This window comes from Equus caballus, chromosome 4 (assembly GCF_041296265.1).
Source record: "Equus caballus isolate H_3958 breed thoroughbred chromosome 4, TB-T2T, whole genome shotgun sequence".
NCBI classification, from domain to species: domain Eukaryota; kingdom Metazoa; phylum Chordata; class Mammalia; order Perissodactyla; family Equidae; genus Equus; species Equus caballus.
The window spans coordinates 35,662,816-35,686,100 of NC_091687.1; the positions used below are offsets into that span (position 1 = coordinate 35,662,816).

The window sequence follows — 23,285 nt, forward strand, 5'->3', positions numbered from 1 at the left end:
GGAGTATGAGGTTATTATTTTGTCCATTTTAAGACCTTAACGTTCATATTTTTTTTTCTTTTAAAAGCTGAGGAGGATTGGCCCTGAGCTAACATCTGCTGCCAATCTTCCTTTTTTTTTTTGCTTGAGAAAGATTAGCTCTAACATCTGTGCCAGTCTTCCTCTATGTGGGTCACTGCCACAGCACACCTGATGAGTGGTGTAGGTCCGTGCCTGGGATCTGAACTCATGAACCCAGGCCACCCAAGCGGAGCATGCTGAACTCAACCACTATGCTATGGGGCCAGCCCCTTTATAGTCTAATTTTAAAATGAGATTAGGTTTGAAAGGATTTAACTTTCAAATATTAACATGTTTGTGATCTTAAGGAAAACTAATGAGGAATATGAGTTAGAATCTCTCTTTTTAATTATTATTTAGGATTTAGAATCTCCTACCATAGAAGAACGAGTTGATCAAACAACAATTGATGATGAAACGATACTTATCGTTCCTTCACCACATGGCTTTATCCAGGCATCTGATGTGATAGAGACTGAATCTGTCTTGCCTTTGACAACACTAACAGGTACTGTAATACAACTCCATCATGTGCCTGATAAATTTTAAGGGGAAAACCAGGCAGACTTTTAATTCAGTTATTCTAGTTTTTCTTGATCCTATAATAAAGATAATAGTCTCGTTAAATTTTGCACTTTGGGAGAATACCTACTCTAAATTCTTGACATGGACTAGAGAACATATACATTTAAGACTAACTTGAAACTTAACTCATTACAGATCCCATACTCCAACATCATCGAGAAGAATCAAATATCATTGGATCATCTTTGGACAGTCCTGTTTCAGAAGACTCAAAGGATGTTGAGGATATGGTAAACTGTCATTAGGTAATTCTTAGAAACAGCTAGTTCAAGCAAAGAAGCCACACTGTTAATTACAACATCTCCACAGAAATAGGAGCAACTCCCAAGAGGCTTAATTTACCAATTCCTCTGGCTTTTAAATAGCTACAATGCTTAAGCCACATAACAGCATTGCTGCTATGACTTTTTACCTCCTTTAAATACATCAGCTGAGGTCTAGTCTTACGACACTGTGTAGCTGAGTGCAGTATGGGGTCTTAACTGCATACAGAGATCCCTGTGATTAGTGTTATTTGTCAGCAGGGACTGTCATTCACTTCAGCTACTGAGAAAAGTTTAAAATCACCAAAGCTTAACTACTCTGTTTTAAAAGCAGTAATATTCATCTCTAAAGATCAGACAAGGCTCTCTATCCAGTCTCAAGCAGACCTCTTTATATTTCAGAGAAGTCACATCAACATGGTCTAGAGCTTACCAGTGACCTTCAAAAAGATTAAGTTTGAGACTTGACCAGCCTACAAGTACAGAGGCCTAGGTAGGAGGTGACTGTGTGGTGCTTGTTTTTGGTTTACCCATTGCTGGCAGTGGGAGCGGATTTAGGCTGGGTAAAGAGAGGAAAGCATTAAAAGAGTTAGGAAAATTCACTACAGGTTTTTTTATTATTCTTATTACTTTTAAAGGGAATATGGAGAGTAGTAACAAAACTCACCAGAAGCTAAGCAGAGTTTTCACCCTCTCAGAACCCACTGTCATCAGTTTACAAAGTCAGCACTTTGAAGTAAAATTAAACTAAATGGGAAGGGAAGTAAGGTTGCCTATCCTACACCATGACTGTTTCTTGTATATGTTTTGCTATATAAATTATCCAGGAAACAGTTGAAGGAGGGTATCAGAGTTTGCCGTTCACTTAGTGTATATTAGCTGGTGGGGGTGCATCACAACTTGTCCCTCTCAGGCAATTTTAAAAAACAAAATTTGCTTCTATGACAAAAGGAAACAAATCGAGTCATTCCTCTACTAGAGAAAGTTAAGCCACGACTAGCCTATGGGGGCTTTAATGAATATGACCCCTATAGAAAAGTCACAAAAAAAACCTTGTGTAAATTATTTTATTTATTATTGTAATTAGATCTTCACAATCAAAGTTGTCTTTTCACCATCTGTCTTTTGTTAACGTGAATTTAAATTGTAGTTGTAAGCAAAAGTTGGTTGCCTAGGGAACAATAATTGTATATTCAGTTTAACAGAAATAAAAGAATATTTGTCTTAAAATACAAGATTGTTACATAGCCTTTCGCCATGCAATTACATTATAAAAAATTTTAATTTCAAAAGTGAAAATTACTTGTGCTGTTTGAGCTTTAAGGGTTGAATGTGTAAGTGCAACATCAGCTCCTTAAAGAAAAAGGAAAGTGATCTATGATATGTCTCCCCTGCAAGAGGGAATTTAGATTTACATTTAACATGAAAATCATGTGTCAGACATCCAGATGCAGGAGATTCTTCCGCATACCTTATCCAGCGCTTATTCACAGTCCTAATAAATAGCTTTGAAGAGACCTGGTAAGTACTTCTCCTTGGGAGCCTCACTTTCCCACATCATGGAAGTACAGGTTTGCACATATACATAACATGATGATAGAAAATAAGATATAGTAAATTAGATTTCTGAATTTCGGTTCTAAGTCTCCTTGTCGATACCAGTAGATCTAAAAGAAGAAGAATTAAATAAAAGGTTAAGTAATAGCCACTGGGCCAAGTATTAAAAATTTTAAATACAACTAATTTTTTCCACGGTGACCAATTTCATCTGTATATACTTTTTCCCATAAGTGAGACAGTCTTTATATTAATCTACGTTCTTAAGACTAACGCAGCCAGAATTTAATTCTTATTCTTTATAATTTAAGTGGTACCAACTAAGTTTCTACAGCCAGGATCATACTTAACTCCTGCTTTCTCAGTTAACTCTGTTCTATGTTTAAATCAATAGAGTCCACCAATCATTTGGCAAGCCATCCAAGAGTATATACCTTCTAGATGCAGTTTAAATATATTTGCGTAAAAGGTACAACTCTTTTAGGTACTAGAAGGGGGAACAACTTTTAAATTCATATAACTGATTCAGACCGCCCATACAAAATAGAGCTTGCACATGCATAGATTTGGTTTAAACTAGGTCGTCATTAGTCACTTCTGGCTTTGGGTTGGGAGTAGGAGGAGAGCATCTCTGGTAGCTTTATTCCAAAGGCTCCCAAAGTGGGATGGGCCATTTCTTCCCTCAGGTCCCAGGAGTCTAGCAGAATCAGTGAGTCAGGCGCTTGGAGAGGTCCTCTGGTTTAATTTTAACTCAGATAAGCACATTACTATTATGATTTAAGCCATATGTGAGTCAAAACAATTGCTTTTAAGGGTGTACTATTTTGATGCTGCCTCTCAAGGGAAATGAGACAACAATCAGCTAATGATGAGTGACTGAACACTTGGCAAATACCCAACTGAAGATCTAAACTTTGTTTCTTTACCCTAAAGAAAGGCTTTGTAGTAAAATTGAACATTCTTGTGACAAGGATACAACTGGAGCTTTAGGTTTCCCAGGAGATTTTGGTGTTACTTACTTTCATTTGAGGAGATAAGCACAGAGATTTAAATAGACTAATTTTATAATTATCAGAAATAAATCCAGAGTGCTGTATCTCTTCCCTAAGAGCAGTAATGTCATTTCCCAAAGCCTGTTGGGCCCTGTGTGTAGTCCTTGAAGGAAGATGAATTAATTAAGTTACATCAAATCTTTGGCTACCTAAGTCTTTTAACTATTTTTTTCTTCCATTTTCTTTTTTTTTTTTTTTAAGCTCTCAAGGGAACAGTTTCCCTTTAGGGGTACAACTTTGGGATTTAGGAGAAAAGATGGAAACTCAGACTTTTTTTTTAAAAAACCTACAATTAACGTTGAAAATTCTGACATCCTTTCGGGGGACGCAAAGTGTAATTAGAGATACCCTTTCGTATAGACCTGGACTAGGAATCTGTCCTAGGCACTGCAGCCGCCTTCAGCCCTCAGGGATACTCAATTGAAATTCTGAAGGTACTCACAAGTATGCAGGCGGTAATACTAATCAAAGAGATGCAGACAGCAAAAAATATATTCAACGGTTTCGGAGGTAGTTGAGGGAAAACAAAAGCACTGATCAGTGTTACCTGTATGAAGAGAAATTACGTCAGGCCTTAGGAGTAATTCCAAGACTTGGTTAGACTGGAGTCTAGGCAATTTAATATTATAAAATGCCTCACAGTGTAAAATGAAATGTACCAGGTTTGCCTTCTGGAATGTTAATGTTAAATAAAATATTGTAAATATGTTCAATTGTGTTATTTCTTTTAGCACTTCCTCCTCCTAACCTTTTCCTCCTTTATGATAGGAGACAAAACATCACAGAGCAACCTTTGGAGGAAAACTAGCTAACCTCAAAATAACCTCTTTGTTAACAAAGATTAGAAAGCATTTAAAACCTCATTCCCAGGATTAATGATTATACTGGGGAAAGTTTTAACCTTTTTGTTATCTTGAATACTCCAATAAAAAAGATAACCAATGGGGCCGGCCCGTTGGCACAGCAGTTAAATGCACATGTTCTGTTTCGGCAGCGCGGCATTCACCAGTTCAGATCCTGGGTGCGGACATGGCACCGCTTGGCAAGCCATGCTGTGGTAGGCGTCCCACATATAAAGTAGAGGAAGATGGGCACGGATGTTAGCTCAGGGCCAGTCTTCCTCAGCAAAAAGAGGAGGATAGGCAGCAGTTAGCTCAGGGCTAATCTTCCTCAAAAAAAAAAAGATAACCAAAATTGTTTCTGTTTGACATTACGAAAAATACTGAAAGACAGGTTTCTAATACCCTACAGTTCTGTTTCTACCATGGATATAGCATTATACCCATTCTTTTTATTAAGAAGTCACAGAAACAAACTTCACTAAAATTCTCTTAGATTTAATGAAAATGTCACTCTCAGACTATGGGAAACATAGCTTTGTTTTTATTTTACTGTGATAGCAACTAAGCCTTATTATACAGGATGAAAAATTACTATATGCTGACCAAATAAACTTTTTAAACCAGAAGATAAATGAATGTGCTTTAGGAACAATAAACAAGGTATTAGCCAAAATGGGGGGCAGTGGGTTATGTACAGAAGGGAGTTGCTGGTTGCCACTTAACATGTCACAAATTTACTAGGCAAACAAACATGGCAAACTCAGAAAACCAAGTCATTTGACTTATGCTACTACATTATTCAACTAAGGGGCAAGAGTGCAAATCAATTTAGCTACTCCAATTACTAAGTGTAGTATAAGTGGTAATAAAATAGATTTAACTATGACTGGAATACTTCACATGCTCATGTACTGGCCCCTTTTATGTGTAATTTTGAAGAGTTAATTGAACCACAATACTTTAAGTTTTCAAAACTTTCATTAAGAGCCTGGGTGAGACACAAGATAAAGATACTTACTAGAATCAATAAGGATGTTAAGCTGCCAACGACCAAATTGATGATTCGATCCTGAAAGAGAGAAGAGTTTTTGAGCCATATGATGGATTCGTGGCCCTTTCAGAAAGGTAACAATGCTAGGCATTGGGGTGATTTAGAATGAAGAAACTAAGATCCTGCCCCTTTCTGAGCTTTACACATACATACAACTGCCTGACAAGGCAAAGTGTACTGAGCCACTGGAGTGGAAAAGTACCTTGGGAAGACAGGGACAGCTAGGTGGAGAAAGTTTCTTGAAGGGACAGGACATTTTTACACTAGACTAGACATTTTACACAAGATGGAAAGGACTGAATGGAGAAGGGAGGCTTACAAATAATCCACGTGCTGCTGGGAACAGTATGAGCAGAAGCAAAGGGACAGGAGCACTGGGATGGCCAGTCCAGAGCCTCAGTAAAAAGCATAATGAACCAGACTATAGATGATGTCAAGTGCAATCATGAGTTGGGACCTATCTGTGATACAGCTTAGATGTCCTTGTCTAATGTAATCTAGAAGTAGATGCTACTGCTGGGAAGCCTCATACAGTGCTAAGCTGGAGGGCATCTCAGACCATCTAGTCCAGTGGTTTTCAAACTTCTTTAATAGCAAAAGGCTTCAATATATGAACAAAAGAACAGTCATTTGCTTCTGCAAGGTAAAGGCAACTATCCACAAAATGAAGACAACCCACCATCTAGGAGAAAATATTTGCAAATCATATATCCGACAAGGGGTTAATCTCCAAAATCTATAAAGAACTTACACAACTGAACAACAAAAAAACAAAACCAGGATCAAAAAACGGGCAGAGGATATGAACATTTTTCCAAAGAAGATATACAGATGGCCAATTGGCATATGAAAAGATGTTCAACATCACTAATCTTCAGGGAAATGCAAACCAAAACTACACTAAGATTTCACCTCACACCCGTTAGAATGACTACAATCACTAAGACAAACAAAAAAAAAAAGGTTGGAGAGGATGTGGAGAAAAGGGAACCTTCATACACTGCTGGTGGGAATGCAAACTGGTGCAGCCACTATGGAAAACAGTATGTTGGTTTCTTAAAAAATTAGAAATACTATACGACTCAGCTATTCCACTATTGGGTGTTTATCCAAAGAACCTGAAATGAACAATTCAAAGAGATTTATGCCCTATGTTCAGGGCAACATTATTCACTATATCCAAGATGTGGAAGCAACCCAAGTGCCCACTGACTGATGAGTGGATATATACAATGGAATACTAAGCCATAAAAAAGAAAATCATCCAATTTGCAACAACATGGATGTACCTTGAGGGTACATCAAAATATTATGTTATGCAAAATAAGACAGACAAATACCGTATGATTTCACTTGTACGTGGAATGTGAACTAATACACAAAGAGAATAGTTTAGTGGTTACCAGAGGAGAAGGGGGTTGGAGGGTGGGCAAAAGGGGTGAGGGGCGCATTTATATGGTGACTGACAAATAAGAATGTACAATTGAAATTTCACAATGTTATAAACTATTGTGACCTCAACACCACCAAAAAAGAATCAGAAAGAAGAAAAAACAAAAAAAGAATCATTTAATTGAATGAGGAGCCCTGGGGTCCTACCCATTGAACTTTCTTTTCACGCCCATCTCCACCTCAACCAACTCCACAGAATGGTTTGAAAAACTTCTGATCTAATCCAATCCTAATTTTACAGGTTAAAGTAAATTTAGACCCAGTGAGTATGGTTAAATTATTTACCTCAAGTCATATAGCAAGTTAGAAGCAACTTTGAAACAAGATTTCCTAAATCAGGGTCACTGGTTAGATACAGTTTCAGCTACAGGGACTAAAAGGTTAAAAGTAATATTTTACATGTATGTAATATTATTAGCAATACATATATTACTTATATATCTATTAGGCTAATAAAAGTTATTTACAGAGCTTTTACAGAATAAGGTCATAAGGGTTTACGACCTGATTAGGAAACACTACTTTTAGACCCACGAGAAGACCAAGCAGTCTTATTTCTGAGAAGTCAAAGCTGAGTAATGGATCAGTAGGCTTAAAGATTGTTTTGGGAACATCTGGCAGAGAACAGCAGGATATGATATGCAAGCAGCCAATAAACAAGAGCTCAGGGATGGGAAGGGCAGAGGAACAAGCACAGAGCAACTCATTTCCAAGTTTCTGCATTTAAAGATAAGAATCCAAGTAGTTAGAGGCAGGCAGGCAGAGGTGGGAGGGAAGAGTGAAGGAAAGCCAAGTATTATATTGAGTGTGCATGATCTCTCCAAGGACAGACCACACTCTCCAGACCAAAGCCATTGCAGTCAAAAGTTATACAGGACAAAGGAAACTGAACTCCTGCCACACCCTTACTAACCTAGGAGGACTCAGAATGGATCTTATCACCACCTCATGTGGGGAAGCCTGCACAGCACAGAGGAGTCTGAAATTAGGATCATTTGTTAGGGAAGAGACCCAGGGCAAATCACTGATCACTATTATTCCCACACTAGACAAATAAACGTGGGTGTGCTTGACATAAAATGTGTATGTAAACAATCTATTAACAGGAGCCCCATTGTTTTTGTGAAACAAAACCTTGTGAAAAAGGTTCAACTAAACTCTTCTGGTCTATTCTGAGAAGTCAAGATATCTGCTCCCATCTCATAAATGTGTGAGCTCCATGGTTTTGCAAGAGTTTGCGAAGGTCTCCATACCTCACAACAGCTCTTACCAATAGAAGCCAATGAAGAGGTTCAGGTGAGAGGTAACCAAGAAGAAAAATCACAAATGTCCAAATAGCACAGCAAGCTGCCAACCAGGGGCCAAGCAGGGGAAGAGGAATACCGGTGAAGGGACAGTAACTATTCCAAGAGCTTTGGCATAAATTCTCTTCTAAAAAAATCCTGGGATGAAATGGTATTATGACTGTTTTACAAGTGGCAAAATCAGAGAAATTGAGAACTTGCTCATGGTCTCAATACCAGTAAGTGATGGAAACAGGATTCAACGCCAACAGAGCAGATTCCATTTATACTCCTCACTGGAAGAGCAACTTAGAATGCTGCTGGTCTAGACAAGATATCAAGCAGCAGACTGCACCTTAGAAAGCCTACTAGCAAAGTACTAGAGAAAAGTGTTTATCTTTCAGAAATGAAGATTTCATCGTAAGTGATCTTTTCAGATTGTTGAACATATCCATGTAAGCCTAACTAGTTCTAATCATTCACGAAAATATACTGAAACTTAAATGAATACTTCCCTGCTTCCCTTCTAGACAGCTCACTGAACAAAATTCCACGTCATTTTCATGAATATCAGTTATCCTACTGTTACAATGCAGTTTCTCTGGGACCCCCAAAGTAGGGGGAAGTATTTGGCACATGGCAGAAGTGTTTCTCGCAGTTTTCTTTCTCTAAGCCAAGGCCTTGGCTTCAAGGCTTCTGCTATCAAAGTAACCATGAATTCAAGCAAAAGAAACGGCAGAGTTAACTTTGGAAGACCTCCCACTTTTAAGCTCTTTCTTCTAAACGCTTGCTACACAAAGGCCCAACGGCAGCAGCCTCACCTGAGAGCCTGTGAGAAATGCAGACTCTTGGGCCTTGCCCCAGGACCTGCTGAATCAGAATCTGCATTTTAACAAGATCCTCAGGTGATCTGTGTGCACATTTCAATTGGAGAAGCACTGCTCTGCAGTTTAGAGTCTAAACTACACCATTTAGAATACTGATAAGTTCAAGTCATAGGCTAGAGACCCTCCCCTGGGCCCTGAGGTTATATTTCAGGGCTTTAGCTGCTCCTTAGCTCCCGTTCTCCAAAGATAAAAGAATAATGGAGCATAATTATACAGCCAGTTAATTAGCATTTCAAAGGCCAGTTTTAGAACTAATATGCTCCAAATCAGAAATGGAGTGCATGAAGAAAAGAGAATACTGCAGTTAAACTTTGCTGTTTATGGAATGAACTGAAACTTAGGTGATTTCCACTTCTATAACTAGTCTCTATTAATTCAGTTATTTAATTTCTCACAGAAACTAGCTCTGGCTCCTCCCCAGTTCTACTGTTAGCCTATTTTCATCTACCAAAACCGCTCTCCCCTCCCAGAGCTTTAAACCTTGTACTGTTTTTATTTTCACTCCCCAAAGAAGCTTGACAGGATCAGAATCAGCCTTGATCCTTCCTGCAGAGAGACTAGGACAGGGAAGCAGGATATCCTTCTCAAAGACAGATACTCAGCAACAGGTTGAGAGACAGGCTTAACTCTTAAAATTGTGCTTGACCTTCCATTTCCACAGTACGTTACGTTTTGCCTACTTCCGGAATGGATCTAAGAGCATGTGCTATAACAGTAAAATCGTAACCCATTTAAGCAACAATAAAAAAAGCAAGGCAAAATTTCTAAAGGAGTTTGGGGAATCGAAAGAAGGAGTAACAGGGTTTACAAGAAAAACTCTGACTAACGAAAACTGTTCTGATTTAAGCTCAAATGTTAGTCCTAGGACTCCTGGCGGCCAAGTGGGAAGTACAACAGGGTTGAAAAGTTCTAATAAAAGTAAGCATGCTGGATCATTAGAAGAGGCAAACTTCTGGGTCTAAGAGAGTCTGCTGCATGGGTCTATGCCAATACAGGGACACAGAAAATGCAGCTATTTCATAAATGGACATTCCTTGTATTGACCCATAAGAAAAGCTACAGGCACAATGTTCCCCAAAGAGTGAGATGTGGAGTGGGCGGTGGGATGGCTGACATGCCACACGCTCAATTTGACTGCTCATCCTTCAGAGCTCAATTCAAACATCACCTCCACTGTACATCCTTTCTGGACACCATCCTCAGGCACCTCTCAGGATATGAAATGTCCCTGTCTCAGGGCTCCCGGACTTTACACTTACCACATCAATATAAAATGTATTGCCCATCTCTTCAATTAGGACCAGCACTTAATTAATGGTGGAACAGAGCCTACCTGTTTCCCTTCCCCAGAACCTGGCACACTGTTGGCACTCTATGAATCTTGGTTAAATGAGAGAATCATAAACAGAAGGGACCAACAGCATTTTCCTGAGAGGGCCTCTCACCAACAGAGGCTACTCTCATCACTCATCTGGGGCCCGGCTTGTCAGAATCTCAGCTTCTGGTCAGAACAGCATGTGGCCTTGCTGCTCCAGGATGGACAAAACAGCACAACAGAGACTATGGTCCTGCAGCCCAAGAGGTCACGTTTTTGCCAGCCATGGAGGTCCAATACCCTAATGGTGCCTCCCAGGCTTGGCTCCACTGATTCCATGGAAATATCCATAGTAAACCATCTCCAGGGTCCAGGTTTCCCCAGCCTGAGTCTAAACCCAGCTACTCATTTTCTCCTACAGCAGGACCAAGCACTGGTTTCAGAGGCATGACAGCAACCCCTGCTGAGGAATTCATCCTTCAGCAGTGCTGCTCCGCACGCCCAGGGAGAAGCAAAGAAAGACAGAGAAAGCTCCTTGCAGAAAAGAAAAACCCTGGATGGACAACGCCAGGAACATTTCCTTCCACACTCTGGAGGGAGAAGGTGAGGACAGAGGTGAGGGTAAGACTGGGAATTCCATTTTCAGTGTTACTTCTAACTTTCTCTGCAGCTCCACGAAGTCCTTCTCCTCAGACAACATTGCAAGCAGCCCTGTACACCCACACCCCTCCCCTGGGACTCTCAGGTCAGTCTTCACCCCTCACTCCTGCAAGTCCTCTGTCAGCCATCCCACCCCCTGAAACCTGTTCCATGTGAGCAAACTGCTTCTTGGACTATGCAGAAAGCTCTTCCTCACCCTGGATTTCTTTGGCTGCCTGTCTCTGAACGTTCTCCCCAAGAAAGCGCATGTCACCCACATACTCATCCGAGGTTCACTAGGCAGGAGGGAATGGGGGCAGGGCATTCCCTGCTCCCCAGGCCAGGCTGAGATGGCAATGTCAGTAATATCCTCTGCAATGGTCTGAAATGTTTGTGTCCCCCCAAAATTCCTATGTTGAAATCCCAGTGCCTAATGCGACAGTATTAGGAGGTGGGGCCTTTGGGAGGTGCTTCGGTCACGACGGTGGAGCCCTCAGGAATGGGATTAGGGCCCTTATAAAAGACGCTCCAGAGAGCTCCCTTGCTTTTGCCGTATGAGGACACAAACGGAAATCTGCAACCCAAAAGGCCCTCATCCAACAATGCTGGCATCCTGATCTCGGACTCCCAGCCTCCAGAACCGTGAGAAAGAAATGTCTGCTGCTTCTAAGTCACTCACTCTGTGGTATTTTGTTATAGCAGCCCCAACAGACTAAGACAGCCTCTACTTTTAAAATATATGTCCCTAGCAGTCCCAGGCCAACTTCTCCCCTCCCTCTTCTCAGTTACCTCAATTATTTCAGCACCTGCTTTGCCAAATCCCACTTCCTCCATCCCTCTCCTCTACTGTCCCTGAATCTGGTCTTCACCCACATCCACTGACGAGAGTATCCCCAACGTGTTACACCCGAGGGCTCCCTGCCAATCTCTGACCATGGACTCGGCAGTCTCAGCAATACACGGAAGACTTGCTGCTGGATGTGTTCATCTGCTCTTGATGCACTGACAACCCAGTCTCGAGTCACCCTACACCCTCAACCACTCTACGCTCCGGCGTAAGCTTTGCTGTGAAGCCTTTAAAGTGTCCTAACTGCACCTGCCGGTTTACTCATCCACCTCCTCCTCTACACTGTAAGGTCTGGGAGGCCAAGGGCCATGTCTCCCTTGTGCACTGTCAGATTCTAGGCCTCTGCGCGCAACTGTCTGGCTGAAATCTAGCCCAATGCTGCACTCTCCCAGCTGTGGTGCATCCACACCTGTGGAGGCTGCCACTACCCAGCGTGGAGATAACCTTCCTCTGATTGTACCAAGGTGCCGCTGTATCAGTGAGTGGTGGCATTGGCCATTTCCCTCTGCCAAGCAGAGTGCCCAGCATATATCAGATGCTCAAATATTAGCTGAAAGAACAAATTAACTGAGTTTACTACAAATTGGTGTTTTCAGCTAGGCCTTCACTGAATTTCCATGGCCTTTTATTTTGGGTTGACTGTCCCTGTCTCTCTCCAGAAAGCGGTCTGAAGCTCTACCCCAAGTCAGGTTCCCAATCCCACTCTTGAAGGCTGTACAGCAGCAGACATCCTTACAAAAAAAGATGCCAAGAAAAAGAGGAAAATTCCTCCCCCTATTTCCAATCCTTCCAGCCAGAAGAGGACCAGAAGGAAGGCAACTTGTTTCTCTGCCAATCCTGCACCTATTTGCTGGCTCAATTAATTATCTCCATCCTCATCTCTATGTGGAACCTCTCCCTCATGGAGTCCATCTGTGGCCCAAAAATCTCAATTCCCTCCAACATGAGAAGAGCCTTCCATCCATCCTGCTTCCCACTCTGATATTAAGTCTTCATTCTCTACTCTTTTTATATACTGTTAGAAAGAAAATAAAACGGATAAATGAAGAGTGACCAGAGTGGAGATGAGGGGCTATTTTTTAAAAGGAAGTCAAAGAATCTCCTCTGAGGATGTGACACTTGAGCAGGGCCATTTATAAGAAAAAGGAATGAGACACGCAAGGATCTGGGAGAAGGGTACTGCAGATAAGCCGGGGCAGCAAGTGCAAAGGCTCTGAGGCAAGGGTGAGCTTGGGAACTGGATGAACAAAAAGCAGCCCAGGATGACTGAAGCTTAATAAGGAAGGAAGAGGGGAGAACAAGGATTATTTAACACCTTCTTATCTTTCCTCCATATATGCTCCATGAGAAAAGATACACTATCCAGCACATAGCACATTTCCTGGGATGTAGTATGCACGTGATTAACAACTGAATAAAGGAATAAACATATGCACACACCTACAGCCTCCAGAAGAAACTCCACTCCTTAGCACAACTGCCAGGAGCAGAGGATGTGTAAGAAAGGACGCATGAGAAGGCGGGCACAGCCACAATCTGCAACTCGCACACTGTGACCTCTCGAACACACCATGCCCTCCACTGCTACATGTAGATCTGAACAACGTTTCCCTCATTTCTAGCTAGAGAAAAGCAGAGGCAGTTTTAAATGTTTTCTTTATCTCACAGATTCACATTTTGAAGCACCTGTCAGTTGTGAATATTTTTGTATACCCATCCTACTGGATTCTCCTCATAGGTACATGTACTTGAAATATACAATTTTCATTAAAGCACCACTTATGAAAATGAGATCATGGTAAAAATAGAAAACAAACATATTCCACATGTTTAAGGGGCAAGATGATCTCTAGATCAGGTCCCCAGAGGAACTGTCCAATCTGTACGTACTCTGACCTCTGGAGCGGGAGGCACAGTGCAAGGACTGTGCAGTGAGGAGTCTGACAGATCTGACTTATACTTATTCTCCTGCCATCTGCCTGCCTGTGACTTTGGGTAAGTCCCTTAATTTTTTTTTTTTTTTTTTTTTTTTTTTGAGGAAGATTAGCCCTGAGCCAACTACTGCCAGTCCTCCTCCTTCCGCTGAGAAAGCCCGGCCCCGAGCCAACATCTGTGCCCATCCTCCTCCACCTCATATGTGGGACGCCCACCACAGCATGGCTTGTCAAGCGGTGCCATGTCCGCACCCGGGATGCGAACCGGCAAACCTCAGGCCGCCAAGAAGCGGAACATGCGAACCTAACCACTGCGCCACCGGGCCAGCCCCTAGTCCCTTAACTTTTAAGCCTAAGTTTCCATATTTGTACAATGGTGGAACATGAAGGGTTGCTGCAAGGATTTGGAGATAATGCACATAAAGCCCCAGAACAGAGTGACATTTAGTAGAGGGTCAGTAAATGGTTGCTAATGTGGTATTAGTATTATCTCTGCTACATCTAATGGGGCATCTTACCAATGAGAGATAGGGCTACTCAGAGCTGAGGGGGAGTGGGCCCCATACCCTGGCCCCAATTTGAAATGCATTCCATCACTCCCATAGGGACACTCAGGTTTGTGAATGCACATGTCCCTACAGCAGCTCAGAAAATATGGTCATATACCAATATATGACCTATAGACTGACCCAAAGAAAGAAAATGACTCAATTCAGTAGACCCAGACAATTCCCACAGACCTGCAAAAAACGATGTCTATGAGAGGCTTCTTTCTGAGAAGCCAGCCTCAGTTTAAGTTTTTTATACAATATCATGTTATCTGTTTACAACTGGCCTCTGGGCTGAAGCTCAGCAAGGAAAAGAGAAAGTGATGACTTTAATTGCACGAGAGCCTGAAGCACCACCTTTTGTTTTGGTGTCCAGTGTTCCGGGTTTCTGAACACCAGCCCCCACCTTCTACTGTCAGTTCAAGATGTCCCTGCAGCTTACTTTTTGGTGATGCTAATTCTCACTTCACTTGAAACTTAATATACATAAAATCAAGAACTAGGTAAGACATTGTGCCTAGTGCTAGAAAAGCTGGAGAAAGGAGGCAAGGAGCTTATACTCCACTGGGGAACCAAGATCTATACAAATCCCTCACAGCACAAGAAGTAAGCGCCAGGGGGCATCTCTGACCACCAGGCTCCTAGGAGGGAGGCAGGCTGGGTGGTAAGGAAGGTTCTAAAGCAGAGAATTAGACTGCGCAGGGTTCAGATATTTGGAGGAGGGGGCACTACAGAAGGGAGAACATTTCCCAAGAGCAAGGAGGCAGCTGAAGGAAAGGGGTCCACGGAGGGGTGCCGGCCTGGATGGGGCTTCCACGGAACATGAGTGAGACCGGGGATGTCACCCTCCCTAGCACCAGCACCCTCTGAGGAGCTTTCTAAACATACAAATGCCTGAGCCCAACCCGCAGTGATCCCCAGTCCTCTGGTCTGGGGAGGGGGAGAGAAAACTTATTATAGGAGAAGAGAAAAAGTCATGGCATCCATCCTCCTGAACTGTTTCTCCAGCACAGAAACCAGCAACTAAAAGTGGTTTGGCAGGCTGGAGGAGAGGCAAGAGGACGACTGACCCAGTCCCTTGGACGACTAGCTCTCCTTTGAGTGAGACAGGAGTTGTTCCCAGAGGATCACCCAGAAGCTCTGTCAAGAGAAACAGCTGGAAGCCCAGACTCCTCAAAGGACAGCCTTTGGGGCTTCAGGCAGGGGAAGGGGCAGCAGGCAGACACAACAATCTTAAGCATAGTTTTGTTCTTAATTAAGCAGCAACCCCATCAACACACCCCCCCAAAAAGGCAAGAAGTAGCACTCTAATCTTACACTATTATTTGCAGTAGCCAAATGCTCTAAGTTTGAACTGTTCGATTTGGACTACAGGTCACAAAAGACCTTTTTCACTGTTTTTGTTTCCTCTTTTTTACAGGGAAAGGAGGGGAGGATGCAAGAAAAATGCTTTAGTACGCAGACCTTTTGCCTTTGAAACCAAAGATCTGAGCCTCAGGGCTCACTAATTAGCCCCCCTACACAGAGGTCCCCCCCATCTTATCTGCTAAGTTCAGTGTAAGCGCCTTCCCCCAGAGTCACTCACTTTTCTTATATTACATGCAAATAACAATAAAGGGACAAGAACTGTCACTACCCTTCTTAAAGGATGAATCGCTTATTTTGTGATCAGTGAAAAGCAGTAGAATAGGCTGGTCTAGAAACCAGCAGACACTACATTCCAACAAAGTGTAGGGCTCCTCCCTTTCCTGTTTGCACTAGCTCTGGGATATGGTTTGCTCTCTTCCCCAGAAAGAAGGAGAGAACCATCCTCTCCTTCCCCTGCTAGGTTCACCAATCCACTGTATGAAACAGATTTCCAATGATTCAGCAGCCAGCTGGCAAATGAAGAAATCAAGACTGACCCACAAGCCCCGAGGGTAAGTTAGTGCCCTTCCATTAAGGAGAGAAAAACACAGCCCCAAATGTGTGTCATCCACACTGGGGTGGGGAAATCTCCAGTTTTTAGTTCACACTAGGGGAGGGAAGGGAGGAGGAGGAGATGGGGAATCCTAAAGCAACATTTCCCAGAGGGCGTTCTGTAGAAACTCCTCTGGCATGCTCCTGGTGGGATGAGGGGAGAACTGAGTAAGGCCTTATGCCAGTGCTAAAAGGCTGCACCACCCAAATAGCACAGGAAGTACTACTTACCCGCCCTCTGCAACTAGAGTCACAATGAAAACTAGCATATCAAAGGTTCTGAGAAGTCCCACAGTAAAGAAAAATCTTTCACGAACATGACTATAGAACCACCATAACCAATAATCCACTTGCTTTTTAGAACCGCGCTGTCCAATGTGGTAGTACTAGCTACATGTGGTTACCAAGCACCCGAAATGTGGCTAGTCCAAAATGAGGTGGGCTCTAAGTGAAAAATACACACTAGATTTCAAAGGCTTAGTACAAAAAAAACAATGTAAAAATATCTCCATCTTTTATATTGATTATATATTGAAATGATAGTATTTTTGATGTATGGAATTAAATAAAACACATTACTAAAATTAATTCCATCTGTGTATACCTTTTTAACATGGCTACTAGGACATTTAAAATCATATATGTGGCTCAAGTGCTATTTCTATTTGATAGCACTCCGTTAGAAAACTCCAAGCTATAGCACAGATATATTGTATTATCGTGGAATTTGTGCCACATTTGTTTTTCGCCTAAAAGATATGTGCCACATCCCAGAACTTGGGAATGGATAAAAACAGATGGAAAAGGCATCTGGACATTCTGACCAGGATTCATAAGACAGCCCTCCTAGCAATACGTAATTCCAAAGGTATCAAGGAATAAAGGAGAGAGGTGTCAAGATGGCAGCATAGGCAGACTATGAACTCACCTCCTCCCATGGGCACAACCAATTTACAACTACTCTGGGAACAACTACCCCTGAGAGAGCACTGAAAACTAGATAAAAAGAAGCCCCCAACAAGAGACAGTCCTGACAGGTGGAAGAGACGGAAATTCCTTTCTGGAGAGAAAAAGCCACCTTTGGGAGCCGCCGTGCTTCATGGCCAACCAGCAGCAATCCTAAGGTATGCAGCCATCCCTGGAGGAGGCTGGGATCTGAGGGGGGGAATGTTACCACTATAGGCATCCTTTGGACTCAGCACAACTAAGACAAGTCTCATAATACCTGACTTTGCTGGCTACTAACAACAGGGAATACCCCTAGAAAAGCTATCAGACATAAGGGGGAAAAAAGCCAGCTCTTAAAGGGCCCACACACAAATTCACTAGTTTCAGAAAGCATCCTAAAAGCACCAGAAAGGTACACAGTCCTTTGGTGAAAAGAGACTCACCTGATAGGCTCTGGGTGCATCTCGGTGAGAGGTGAGACCTCTCCAGAGACTAAGACATTGGCAGTAGCCATTATTGAGACCTAGTATAGGCATGCAGACACAGACACTGGCAGATGCCACTGGAGTTCTTCCCCTGGCCCGTTAGTCCAGGGTCTGCCCCACCCACTAGAGCACCAATTTAATCCAAGTCAGCCAGAGCAGGCAGCCTGCCCTAGGGCCTGGACCCACCCAACAGTAAGCCCTTGGGCAACTGGTAGGCCTGAATAGGCGGGATGCCTGGATCCTCTGCATCCAGGTGAGTAGGTCTGCCTCTGCTGGGCAGGGTGTGTGTGAGGAGCCAGTGGAGTGTGTGGGGGCCTTTGCAGTGGGGCAACTGGGTCCACTTCAGGGGGTCGGACACGCACATGGGGCAGGACTGTGTTGACGGTGTGTGTGGTCCTGTGTGTGTTGGGACTTGTCAGCTGCAGAAGACTTGTGCTTCTCAAACAGCCACACAGGGGATTGGCCCCACCTTCCAAAGCCTGAAACAACTCGGTGCTCCCATGCCTGGTGCCAGCCCCACTCAGCTGCAATCCTGAGAGCTGAAAACAGCCTTGCAGGCCAGAGGCCTACAGCAATTGTAAGCCCCTGAGCCTAGCAACCAGCCATGCTGGGGGCCAACTCACTTAACAGAAAAACTGCAAGAGAACGTGCTATTAGACCTTGCAGCCAACTGTGCTGGGGCTCTCCATGCCCGATAAGTGACTGAAGGGACCACAGAAGCCACATGCCGCTGAGCATTACAACCAGCTGGCCAGGGGGACAGCCTAGCCTCCCTGGGCACCCGCAGCAAAAGCAACCCTGCCACGACAGAAGGACATATGTAGCCCACCCAGGGGTCACTCCTGGAACATCTGGAAATGGTGATGAGAGGGAAGCACACGGCCGGGCCTCATAAGGCATCTCTTACATAAGGCCACCTCTCCCAGATCAGGAGACATAGGTGACCCACCTAATACACAGATATAAGCACAGAGACAGAGGCAAAATGAGGGGCAAAGGAATCCATTCCAAGTAAGGGGACAGGACAAAACCCCCAGAAAGAACTAAATGAAACAGAAATAAACAATCTACCTGACGAAGAGTTCAAACAAGGAATAAGGGATACATTTCTTACAAAAAATGAACATCTTTCCTTTTTTGTCTATTACCTCTCAGATATTTACATAACACCAGAGGACTGTTTCACTTTTGCCTTTCACACCATGGCTCTACCTATAAAGTTATTCCTAAACATCATGGTAAAGACTGAATAAATTTGGAGTTTGGTAACTGAAATCGGTATGTGCAATCAGTACAAGTGAAGACAGAAATTCCTTCGGGGAGTGCCCACGAGGGAGCTGCTATTACAGATTCCAGTATCTTTCACTCATTCCACAACTTTGGGCAAAGCACTTCACCTATTTCCTGTGAAAGGGCAATAGCATGTGAATGTCTACAGTCCTTTTAGAAGTATGTGGCACCAAGTACTCATTATCCTAGTCAACTCACGGAAAGGAGTTGGTGAAACATGGTCAGATGAGTAGTTGTGTGACTGAACAAGTAGCCTGCTTTGTGGTTCAGCTTCCTTCGTTGTAAAATAGTTATAACAACGTCCATTTTATAAAGGAATTCAGTGACGGAACAAGAGAAAGCTGAATGCCTACCTAGAACGTTGCCTGGCACTAAGGAAACACAGCTTCCCTCCAGAAGTTTCTCTGCTCTGTGGGCTTCAATCATCTTTGCCTTAAATTTAAAGACTGGACCTAAAGCTCTGGTCCTTTCCAGATTTAAAATTGAGAGGCTATATATGGTCAGTTGTTATAAGGCAAATAAGATTATTAAAAGCTCAGACGACCTGTCAGACTATGACAAGAAGTGGGTTTTCCCCATTCCGGATTTTTCTCCTCAGAAGTGATAGTTCATTGACATTATTTTCCACTGTAAAGTGGCTGTTGTGTCCAGTTTCCTGGCATCTAAAGAGAGCAGGCTGGGAACACCTGCACACAGGGGCCAGTGAAGGGTTTCTCAGGCTCCCCAGGAACCCGCCCTGCTCTGGCAGTGACTGTCCTCCGTGGGAATGGCTCCACTGTAATCTGTCCCATCCTTTCATGACTGAGGCCCCATTCCTGTGTCTTGCTTACTTCAGGCCCTCAAACAAAATCATTTGCTGTCAGCAACAACAGATGACCATCCTTCTTCAGACCCAGCATCTCAATTTATAAGAAACATGTTTTCTCCCATCCTCAGACCAGAGGTCTCTCTCCTTTCTGTATAATTTCTCTACGTCCAATCACTAAAGGGAGCAATTTTGAGAGACCTGCAATTATATATTATTCTTAATGTTTTCTCTGAGTAGCTGAATCTACTTTACAATGCCTAAAGTTGCCTCAGTGATGCTGGGGCTATATATTCGTGGTCTAAATAAGTGTGCAATAAACACAGACACATTTGGAATAGTAAAGTTTTTGGATGGGTTTCAAATGGATCATATGCAATAGGAAACGTAAGCCATTGACTATTTAAGCCCAAGTCAGTCAGAAAACATCAATATTTCCAAGCGTCTATATAAATCAAGTCCATTCCAAGTCATCTACCTCAGTTAAAGGAGGGTTAAAGGAGGTCAGAAGTCTGGATCACCCAGAACCCCAATCTGTGTGCTAGGCACGTTGGGGAGATGCTAAACCTCTTATCTCCTGGGACAGCTGGGCCGCCAGATGCCTTGGGTCCAACCCCTTCAAGCAGCAAGCTGCCTCCACTCTCCAGGCCCAGCATCCTCTTCTAGTCAAACCCCAATTTACAGGCGTTCATATCCGAAAGCCCAAGGCTACCAGAGGCTGAATGGAGCAGCCATCCTCTAAAGTCTTCCCCAAGCTGCCCAAATAAACATGACCAGTTTCTCCTCTGTCCCCCAGCATGCCTTCTCCACACCCGTCACAGCACAGAGAGCACATAACACCAAATCACAGTTGTTTACATAATCCCCTCACTCCAACTAGGCTCCGTGGATCCCCAGGACCTTACCCATAACGCTCAACGAGGTTAGCAGAAATAGGATCATCTACTGGACTAGAGCCATGCTTCTCAAACCAAGCACACTGGGGGCTGGGATTATGCAAAACCACAAGATAAATAAGGTGCACCTTCCTAGAGATCAAGCTTAAAACATTTTCTTAGTAAGACACTTGGCGAAGAGAAAGCACAATCCACACGGAGTTTCAAAAATAAAGTAACAGCCTTGTAGCTGCTGGCAGCTTCCAAATTCAAGGCCCCACCCGAGACCGCCAGGTGTGCCAGTCCCCAGTCCTTTCTGCTAGAGGCTCCCGTCAAAGCTGAGAAAGCCAGGAAACTCTGGCCTCCACTCGTGCTCTCCTTTTTGAGAGGCTGAAAGCACTTTGTCAGGGGTCAAAGATTACCAATGCTACTTTCTAGGTGGGAAAAACAAACAGGCTAATCTTGCGAAAACGACTCAGAAAGTTAATGCTAACGATAGGAAAACAGCTGTCTCCAATTACTGGCCCAGGACATCACATGATTAAGCTTGTAAGAAGACATTATACTTTTTAAAGCCTAAAATAACGTACTCTAGTTTGTTTGGGTCCAGACACCCTTTGATCACTTCCTGGAATGGAGTGCCACCAAACAAAACCCTCATTTCACGCCTTTCCTCTTCTTTGCTTGGCAGCCTCAGCAGTAAACCCTCAAGGGCTCTAGATAAACAGAAATCAGAAGCACCCCTCTGTCTCTCGGGAAAGCCTTAGGGGCACATCTGAAGCCTCCCGAAGGTCAGCACTCCAGCTGGATGTGCAAACATCCCGGCCACCGGCCCCTCCGGAGAGCGGCTTCCGCACTCCCCTGAAGGGCCCCCAACAGCACAGAACTTTCTGAACTTTTCCACCCTGTCCCAAAGGAGATGAGTGGCAGGGCAAACATCTTGAGAAGGAAGTGGGGTTGAAGAACCAAATCTTTCTTCCTACAAGTGCCTTCAGGGGTCGCAGAAGGACCAAGCCAAGACTCTGGGCTGAAGGGCTGACAGGCTCACTCACACCCAGGCCTGGAGTCCCGGCCCGCACTCACCTTGGCAGACGTCTCTCCGAACAGAGGTCTGTTGTCCAGGCCACTGGTGCCGTAGGTCCTGGTAGAAAAGTCCTCCATTTTGGGGTTTCTTCAGTCTCCTCAAGCCTCTCAAAACAGAATCAGCATCACGTGCCGAAGTCTCAGGTCCACGTTTCCCAACGCCGCCTAGTCACCGCGCACTCATAGCCGAAGCCCCGGTGGGTCCGGGAAGTCCTGGCGGCGGCGGTGGCTGGGCGCTCAGAGCCGGAGCACGCGGCCGCTCCGCCCGAGCCCCGCTCTCCTCCCCATGAGGAGCAGCTGCCGCAGGAAGTGAAAGGAAACAAACACGGCGTGGCCGACTGACCGCGGGCCGCCCCGCCCCGCAGTGCCCACTTCCCCAATCTCAGCGCAGTGCCCCGCGTGGCTCGCGGCCGCACGGCGCGGCAGCTCGCAGACTGGGTCGGCTTCCCCTCGCCCCCGGGCTCCACACGAGTCCCATCCCCACCTCCACCCCCGTTTCTTTACACAGTAATTTCCCGTGCTTTCTAAATTTGCTGCGGTGAGCACGCATACCTTCAAGGAGGAGAAAAGTTTTCTTGGAAGAATTCATTACAAGCCCCTCTCCAAGCCCTCTGCACCTCTCCATCTTCCCCCACCCCCAATTCCCGAGCGGCGGGAGAAGTGAAGTTGCCTAAGTAGAGCCGAGCGCTCCGCGGACCCCTCCCGCAGCGCTGCGGGTTCAGGTGGCAGCCGAGGCGGCGCCAAGCAACTTGGTTCCCCTCTCATTTGTTGCATCTGCCCGCGGGCCCGCGTGCTTTCCGCAGCTCTCCTCGCTCTCTCTGCGGGAGCCGCGGCTAGAGCAGCAGCCTGGGCAGAACCAGGTGAAGAGAGTCCCGCCTCGGCCCTGCACAGATTGGCCACCCTCCCGGGAAACGCCCCGCGCCGGCCCCGCGCCCGCAGGCCAAACCTCCGCGTCCCCGGCCGCCCGCACGCTGGGAAGTCCTGGCCGCGCGGGGTATCGCGGGTCTCGGGTTTACACCCGCGCCGGGATTCGGTGCTGAGGCTTCGGGGCGCGGGCGAGACGCGTGGCGAAGAAAGAAACCTTTCTGGCCGGCGGAGAGCGGGCGCGTCGGCCGGGCGCCGCGCTGCGGGTCCTCTCTTGGCCCCCCAGGCGGGATCCGCGGCCGCTGTCGCAAACCGACTCGGCCCGCCCAGGCCACGTCACGGCCGGGGCCGCCAATCCCGCGAGCCAAGGCTCCGCATTGGCTGCAGAGCTTTATTTCTAGAGGTGGCAGTTTATTCCCCTTGGGGCGGCCAGTCTCGCCGACTGCATGTTTCTCGGCGTCTTAGTTATTAGCGTCTGCGCGATCCACGTGGGCAAAGAATATTTCTGAAGATAGCTTTGCACTTGGCTGAAAGCATCTTAAAAACAACCAGCCGGCTTTAACCGCTTCAGTCTTTGCACGACTAGGACGGAACGGGGGGGTCGTTAATAAATTTGGTTTAGAGTTGTTTGTATATTTGTCTAGTTTTACTCTGTGATAAG

At 44.7% G+C, this 23,285-nt stretch overlaps 2 protein-coding genes across 11 annotated transcripts in view; one reads left to right on the forward strand and one right to left on the reverse strand.

Moving 5' to 3' along the window:
- Nucleotides 1-2,138, forward strand: part of DMTF1 (cyclin D binding myb like transcription factor 1) — a 45,150-nt gene extending 43,012 nt beyond the window's left edge. For all 8 annotated transcript variants that reach the window (XM_001488523.6, XM_014739056.3, XM_070265579.1 and 5 more), the window contains 2 exons: nt 421-568; nt 781-2,138. In XM_001488523.6, the coding sequence (XP_001488573.1) occupies nt 421-568; nt 781-890 (258 nt within the window). In that variant the 3' untranslated portion in view covers nt 891-2,138. The remainder of the gene's footprint in view (nt 1-420; nt 569-780) is intronic.
- On the reverse strand, nt 1,960-22,990 carry TMEM243 (transmembrane protein 243). 3 transcript variants are annotated; one of them, XM_005609193.4, is made up of 5 exons: nt 22,707-22,990; nt 21,761-22,057; nt 5,378-5,428; nt 3,960-4,064; nt 1,960-2,575 (listed from the first exon to the last, which is right to left on the reverse strand). In XM_005609193.4, exons 2-5 carry the CDS (start codon nt 21,836-21,838, stop codon nt 2,453-2,455), a joined length of 357 nt encoding a protein of 118 aa, XP_005609250.1. In that variant the 5' UTR covers nt 21,839-22,057; nt 22,707-22,990; the 3' UTR covers nt 1,960-2,452. The 3 variants fall into 3 exon arrangements, with proteins under 3 accessions (XP_005609250.1, XP_023494873.1, XP_003364872.1); XM_023639105.2 differs by having other exon boundaries at nt 22,313-22,953; XM_003364824.5 differs by having other exon boundaries at nt 21,761-22,964.
- Between the last annotated feature and the right edge of the window lie 295 nt (nt 22,991-23,285).